Consider the following 8,212-nt stretch of genomic DNA (forward strand, 5'->3'; position numbering starts at 1 on the left):
AGTAAATCTGTGGGGTGGAGGCCTTAGAATTTTCATTAACAACTTTCTAGATGATGCCAGTGATGATGCTGGTCTCCCTCTGTGAGCATACTTTGAGGACCACTGGGTTAGATGATGCTTTGGCAGAGAAAAGAATATCTTCGGAGGGAAAAAAAAAAGTTGAAATTTTCCCTATACTAGCTGAGTAACATTGTAAATTTTTTTCTGCTAAGTATCATTGTAAATTCTTTCAAACCTATATATGTAAAAAGTAATGGATGTCTGCAGTAGATGCCTATATAATTTTAGTTAAATTTTATACATACCCAACTTACATAAGGAAATCAATTTTCCACACCTAAATTCTTTTATAAAATTAAGTGTTAAGAAATAACCTAAATATTAATACAGGACCCTTTAACTTTCCTATAGAAATTTCCCAGTAAGGTATCATTTTAAAGAAAGTTATTACTATCTTTATTTCCCCAGTTTTACCTTACAGTTCAGCTTTTGTCTTGACCTTTACCTTTAAAAATTTTAACTGTGAAGTTAGAAGATAAGACTTAAGAAATAATATTACTAAGCTATTTCTTAAGAAATCTTCCTTAAGGTAACAGTTTGCTGGCCACTTGCACTGACACTGTATAACAAAATCAAGAGCAAGCCAAATTGTTGGTTTCTATCAGGTATTAAGAAGCAGCTCACTTCTCTTTGTTATATTAAAATACAAACACATGAACTTAACATTTAAGTTGCATTATATTCATAGAATAAATTTTTCATAATGGCTTCTGTGTTTTTGAAGAATATTTAGTGCTTTCCCAGAAATTTGCTTAGGAATTTAGAAGTTTAGGTGTTACTCATAGTCAGACTTCATCATCTTGTAGATCCAACACTAAACAGGATTTTTTTAATGTTCAGGATTTTGAAATCATGTAACAGCTAGCCTGATATAAACTGTGATTTTTTTCCATTAATTTCGCTGGTACACATTAGCACATCTTTATACTTAGTTGGTAATATGTACTTTGCAAAATCATAGTTATTTCTAATAACTCTAAGATATTTTACTACTTCTTAAAACTTAATGAGGATTTAGGATGGTGAAGAGAAAGCTAACATTTTTGAGAATTTACAAAAACATTCCTGTAGTGTATGTTTCTGTAATGAGTTAAGTGATGATATTCATGCTTTTGTAATAATTTCATCTGATAATCTGAATCCAGTGTATGTTTCAGTTCATTCTCACAGTAACCTGCTGAGAAGACAGATCTTAATTTTATTAACAGAAAAACCAAGGCATTAAAAACTTGTTTAATGAAAAAATCTAGAACTTTTTCTCTCCTTTTTAATCATTAAACTATAAGCTAAGAATCTTTTTTTAATCAAAAGCAAGTATACATATAGACCTTCTAATACATAATTATTGAATATTATCTCACAAATTAAGTGTCATGTTCCTAAAACCAGTGAAGAAACTTTTAAGATTGCTTCATCAGTTCTTAATTACACACCGGGAAGGGGCCTGACAAGGAGCCTTATTGGCACAATAGTTAAGCACTCAGCTGTTAACCAAATAGTTGACGGTTTCAAACTCACCCAGCCCCTCTGCAGGAGAAAAGGCTGGTAATTGGCTTCCATAAAGATTGTTGTGTGCCGTCCAGTTGATTTCCCACTCATAGCAACCCTATAGGACAGAGTAGAATTGCCCCACAGAGCTTCCTAGGCTGTAATCTTTATGGGAGTAGATTACCAGGTTTCCTCTCCCACAGAGCCACTGGTGGGTTTGAATCACCAACCTTTTGGTTAGCAGCTGAGTGCTTAACGATTGTGCCACCAGAGCTCCTTTCCATAAAGATTACAGCTTAGAAAACCTTATGTGGCAGTTCTACTCTATCACGTAGGGTCACTGAGTAGAAATTGACTCAGTGGCACCTAACAACAACAGGGGTCTAGCACTAGTCCACTCAGGAGGTAATGGTATACAAAATGACAAACTTCTTGTCCCCACACAGTATGGAAGGGTGTATGTGAGTGTTGTGTGTGCATTCACATAACATAAACAGGTAATAGATAATCAATAATCAAAGTTAGGGAACAAAGAAATACCAGCGTGCTGCATTTTAAGAAGGGAAGGATAAAAATACATAGAAGACAAAATTTGACCTAGATAGTTTCAGAATCTCTGATAACAAGGGTCCGTGTGATTTTTTTTTTTTTTTTAGATGTTTATGTTAAAATACTTATACTCCATCAGGAAACCCTGGTGGCATAGTGCTTAAGTGCTACGGCTGGTAACCAAAAGGTTGGCAGTTCGAATCTGCCAGGCGCTCATTGGAAACTCTATGGGACAGTTCTACTCTGTCCTGTAGGGTCGCTATGAGTCGGAATCGACTCGATGGCACTGGGTTTGGTTTTGGTTTTATACTCCATCAGTTTAAATGGATCTTTTTAATAGGTAGGGGCATAGGTGCATTGATTAAGTTAATCTAGTTTAAACTCTAATAGTTTTGGTTTAAATTCTAATAATACATTTGGAATTTTAGTTTATATAACTTTGAGATAGTGGAGTTTATCATTTTTAGCAGTTATAAATTGACTTTTCACCCTATCCAAACCCTGTTGCCATCGAGTCAGTTCTGACTCATAGCGACCCTGTAGGACAGAGTAGAACTGCCCCATAGGGTTTCCAGGATTCGAACTAGTGACCTTTTTGGTTAGCAGCTGAGCTCTTAACCGCTGTAACAATAGGGTTCCTTTTATCCTATAGCAACATATATCTGTGATAACTAAGATGCTAATTTTAATTTCAAAAGAATAATAAAAATATATTTTCTTCACTAATTTAGATACTTCAGCCATGCAATAAAGTTTTTAATTTCTGGACAAAGATGGGGAGAGAGGGAGTAGTGGCTACACAATGTACAGAGAGGATGTGACAACTGTGGTGGTCATCCTGGTTTGGGCCAGATTTTACTGATAAGCAAATAACATTTCTCTATTTGTGCCTTAGTTTCTTTATCACATGAAGGGAGCCTTTTTAGGTTAAAGTCATCACGGTCTACCTTCTTTATAAGCATTTGTCAGGGGACTGAATTTTTTCTGCATTATTTCTGGATGGGGTATAATGTACTAATTCAATTTTGGATTGGCTAAAATTATTAAAAATAACATTATACTAAAAAAGGTACAGACTTTGGCATCACAAAGGTCTGAATCCTAATATAAGGTCTGCCACTTACTGTGTAACTTGGGCAAGTTTCTTCTGAGTCTCATTTTCCTCAGTGCAAAATGAGGATAATGTTACACACTTCAACAGGGTTGTTGTAAAGATTAGGATAAAATTTTGTGTGTCTCTAGTAGCCTTTCAATAAATTATATCTGCTATTTCTGTCACTGTTAATATAATATCCTTAAATTTTAAATAGTTTATTTTGTATCTTAAAGTTTACTACGGCCTAGGTTTTCCATTTTTGTTTCATTTAATAATAAAACATCCATTATGGAATCAGTTTGAAACAAGACAGGTAGGGTAAAATATGTTAACCCATTGTGCTAAAATTACTTATTGGCTTAGTTTTTAATGTTGTTGTGTGCCTAAGAGTTGATTTCCAACTCGAAACGACCCTATAGGGCAGAGTAGAACTGCTGTGTTTACAGCCTAGGCTATAAATCTTTTCAGGAGCAGATCACCAGCAAAGATTCAGTGGCACCACTGATGGACTCAGACTGTCTCCCTTTCCGTTAGCAGCTGAGCACTTGACCACTGTTCCACCAGGGATCCTTAAATGTGTATTTAGGTTCATAGTTCTTTAAATGGGATTGTATATTTAGTGCTAATTACATTCAGATTGTAGAAGTAGTAATTTTAGAATCTCTCGCTTTTGGGAGTCGAAAAGATGTGTTTGCTTGTTTAATATACAGTTATGTATTTTTTTCTACTCTTGATTTTTGAGGCAATACAAAAAAATGCTTCACTGTTCTTAAATTTTAAAATTCATGAAGTTAATAGAGGAGTATTTTGAAGATTTGATTAAAAAGCTATACAGTGAGTCTTCATACGTGCCTATAGCAAGACCACTGTTTAGTTTTGGATAGCAGTTGCATTACGTTTAAGTCAGGGTTTTGGGCTTGCGAAGTATAAAGTTTGGAGATGTGTAAGTTTTAAGTTCATTGTTTTCCCCAGATTTTAATGGGGTTAAAATAACTAAATGTGTTTTTTGTTTTGTTTATTTTTATAAGTGTGATACGCCAAATTGGAAAATTTACTCCTAAGCTTTTTTAATGGACAAAAAGTAAAATTTTAGGTTTTACACTTCATTGAAGGGTGCCTCACTTTTAAATATCATACACTTTTCAGTGCTTTTTATTAAGAAATTCAGGCTTTTTTTTTTTTTTTGAGCAAAGAAATGCGTAGAATTTCAGTGTCTTAAAATAGGTGTTCACAGGTAGTCTCTGACTTTTAAACAGAAAGTCTGTATTTTTTTACTTATCAGAAACTATAGCACATTATATTCTTTCAAGCTGCATTTTACTTAGAGGGAAAAAGAATTGGTATTATCTGTGCCTGTAGGTATTTTATTTGTTTACATAGCAAAACATTTTGACAGGAAACTGAGATCAAAGGAAGACGTTACAATGAGGTCACCTAAATTCTTTCATTTATTTTTTGTAGGAGTTCCATCTGGAATATGACAAATTAGAAGAACGGCCTCACTTGCCATCCACCTTCAACTACAACCCTGCTCAGCAAGCCTTCTAAAAAGACTTCCCTTTTCTTGGGGTATGGCTGTCTCAGCACAATACTCAACATAACTGCAGAACTGATGTGGCTCAGGCACCCTGGTTTTAATTCCTTGAGGATCTGGCAATTGGCTTATGCAAAGGGTCACCATTTTGAGGTCCTGCCTTACTAATTATGTGCTGCCCAACATCTAAATTTGTAATTTGTTTTTCTCTAGTTCGAGCAGGGTCTGAATTTTTTCATTTATTTTATTTTTGCCAGCAGACAGACTTGGTCTGTAAAGACATGCAAGTACACTGACAGAAGTTTACCAGTTAGTTTCTAAAATGTAAAAAAGAAAACCCGCAAAAGACTCAACAAAATTAGACCACAAAATTTGCATTGTTCATTGTAGCACTATTGGTAATAAAATAACAAATGTTTGTGCATTTTTATGTGAAGATCCTTCTCGTATTTCATTTGGAAAGATGAGCAAGGTCTGCTCCCTTCATTTTACTTCCCCTTCTGTTTTTGAAAGGCAGTTTCGCCAAGCTTAATGCAGAATATCTGACTGTTTAGAAGAAAGATATTGCCACAATCTCTGGATGGTTTCCAGGGTTGTGTTATTACTGAGCTTCATCTTTCCAGAATGAGCAAAACACTGTCCAGTCTTTGTTACGATTTTGTAATAAATGTGTACATTTTTTTTAAATTTTTGGACATCACATGAATAAAGGTATGTATGTACGAATGTGTATATATTATATATATGACATCTATTTTGGAAAATGTTTGCCCTGCTGTACCTCATTTTTAGGAGGTGTGCATGGATGCAATATATGAAAAATGGGACATTCTGGAACTGCTGGTCAGGGGACTTTGTCGCCCTGTGCATTAAAGGGCCAGATTTTCAGCAGCCAAGGACATCCATACCCAAGTGAATGTGATGGGACTTAAAGAAGTGAACTGAGACAATTCACTCTGGCTGTTTGAACAGCAGCGTTTCATAGGAAGACAAAAAAAGATCAATCTTGTATTTTCTGACCACATAAAGGCTTCTTCTCTTTGTAATAAAGTAGAAAAGCTCTCCTCACTGCAGTGTTGACTTTGATTTGAAATTGTGACATCATTTCTCCACCATAAAAAATAGAGGGAAAGAAAGTTTTACAAATATCAAACTGAATGGTGACTAAGCAATTTAAAATGAAGTCTTTTTTTTCCAACTTTTGCCAGGTAATGTAATGGATCCATATGCCATTTCATTTCTAAGTTTAAAACATAGACAGTATTAGCCAAGTTCAAAACAGAAAACTTTAAATGAATTATGGCAACACTAGAAATCAACCAATCAGAATACTCTTATAAGAAGTTTCTTGATAGACCTTTGGGATATATCTTTAAGAGGTAATGTGCAAATTTAAGGTAAGCCAAAAGGAGTGGGACAGAATTTCCCTTCAGTTTGCTGGCCTGGATATATGTGAGTTATGGATTCTTTTACATCTAAAGACAAATAATGTATTTTAAAATGCCTGAAGGCTGAAACTACCAAAGAACTAGAGATAGCAAAAAAAAAAAAAAAAAAAAAGGCAGGGTTTTGATTAATTAAATTTTCATTTTAACTTATATTTCTATGTAGAGTAAAAGTTGGTTGACATTTACCAAATCATGTTTGAAAATGAAATGTTTATGACATTGCTGTGCTTATATATCAGGAATATAAAATGACGTAAAATTTAACTTTTTCTATGTATTTTAAGGTATGAAAAACTGACATAAAAATAACAAGATTTTTTTTATCTTAAGGAATTAAACCAAAGCATTTCCTCAATAGGAAAGGTGGCACTTATGTAATTATAGTTTTAACTATTGTACAAAAAAAACTTCATAGAAAACTACACCATATTTGACATAAACCAGAATAAAATCCTAGAAATTGATTTCTTAAATAAAAATAAAGATTACATGTTTTCATAATAATTCACTTTGTAAAGCATAACTTTTCCTACAAAACTATGAGAAAGGTGGTGAGAAGAAAAAGACAATGGAAAGGGATCTTTATTCTTACCTTACAAGTACAGACATAACAAAGAATCTAAACAAAGTCTCAGCTGAAGCATGATCATGATTGGTACTGTATGGATGACTCAGAAAAACAAGATAGGTAGCCCTTATCAAGTGGTTTGTTATCTTAGCTCTAATTTTTAACTGCCACATACAGAGTTTTAAGTGTACTGTTTTCCAGTTTCCTGAGTTCTTTTTACCCTAAGCCATCAAAATAAGGAAACTTTTGCATGTAAACCAACTTTGAAATCTTTAAAAATACTACATTAAATTCTTTAATATAATACATTGTTATATTCCTTGGTTTTATGATTTGTGGTTAAACATGTTCAGAAATTGACATAAACTAATTATATCTCACATTTTCTTTCTTAAATTTAATTCTCTTAATTTTTTCCCCATATAAGTAGTGACATGGGTGTATACATTATGTTAAGTTTTTTGAGATAAGCCGTAATTGGCCTTCTGGAAACAAAAGCTACTTAGTTGCAGAGGGAAGTCCTTTAAGCTACTTAGTTGCAAGTATTTTTGCTTCTTGTGGTGGTACTATAATTTCTATAATAAAACTCCATTTTCCAAGATTTTTCATTGCATAAATAGTTTTCCTTAGATATAAAAAATTCTAATTAAGAACAGAAGGTTTTCTGAATTTTTACAGTATATATAAAGCCAGCCACTTAAATGGTCTTTTCCTTTTTGCCACTGAAACTGGGACATCATAGTTGCTTGATGAATACTTGTTGACTGAATGGTATAAGTTGACAGTTCAACTTGAAAATAAAATGTACATATTAAACCATTGGGCCTTGAAATAATTACTATCTTTTGCTGTAATTTCATTTTCACAAGAATTTTTTGTTTTCAATTAAGTTTCAAAAATTTCAGCTTTTTCTCACTCTCCCATTTCTAGCTGATTCCTCATCTGAATCTCCCTGCCTCTTCTTTCAAGAGGATCTGCCATTCTGTTATAGCCATTGGTCATAAAATATATGGCATCTGAGCATGGCTCCAAAGGAAGAATCTCTTAGTTCATTTAACTTAGATGTGCTTAGTAACATCAGTTTTGTAAAAAGTTGCTGAAAACCTGAACAAGCATATGTGTAAACAAAGAGGATATCAGTACTGAATGTTCTCTTAACCATGGCTTGTCTATGTAGTTAATAAAGAAGACCTAGAAATACCCACTAACTAGGTTCCATTAAGACAGTCACTGGAAAATAAAATGTATCTCAATGTCTTTACCTTCTAAGAGCTGGTTTCTAATGATGTCATAAGGCGAGGCTCTTTTTGCTACTGGAATTACCAATTAGATCGTACCATGCATACATGGCAAACCTGAGAGATAAAGCAAATAAACAATCGAAAGTCAAAATTCGGATCTAAATTGAACCCAGTAGTTTGGAATATTGAGTTGAATAACAGGATACATTGAATCAGGATAATTATTTG

At 33.6% G+C, this 8,212-nt stretch overlaps 1 protein-coding gene across 7 annotated transcripts in view; it reads left to right on the forward strand.

Annotated features, from left to right (window-relative positions):
* The window catches only part of CNOT2 (CCR4-NOT transcription complex subunit 2), a 158,534-nt gene extending 153,790 nt beyond the window's left edge, over nt 1-4,744 (forward strand). For all 7 annotated transcript variants that reach the window (XM_049883880.1, XM_049883878.1, XM_049883877.1 and 4 more), the window contains one exon: nt 4,655-4,744. In XM_049883880.1, coding sequence (XP_049739837.1) covers nt 4,655-4,741 — 87 coding nt within the window. In that variant the 3' untranslated portion in view covers nt 4,742-4,744. The remainder of the gene's footprint in view (nt 1-4,654) is intronic.
* Nucleotides 4,745-8,212: the final 3,468 nt, after the last annotated feature.

This window comes from Elephas maximus, chromosome 4, assembly GCF_024166365.1.
Source record: "Elephas maximus indicus isolate mEleMax1 chromosome 4, mEleMax1 primary haplotype, whole genome shotgun sequence".
NCBI lineage: Eukaryota > Metazoa > Chordata > Mammalia > Proboscidea > Elephantidae > Elephas > Elephas maximus.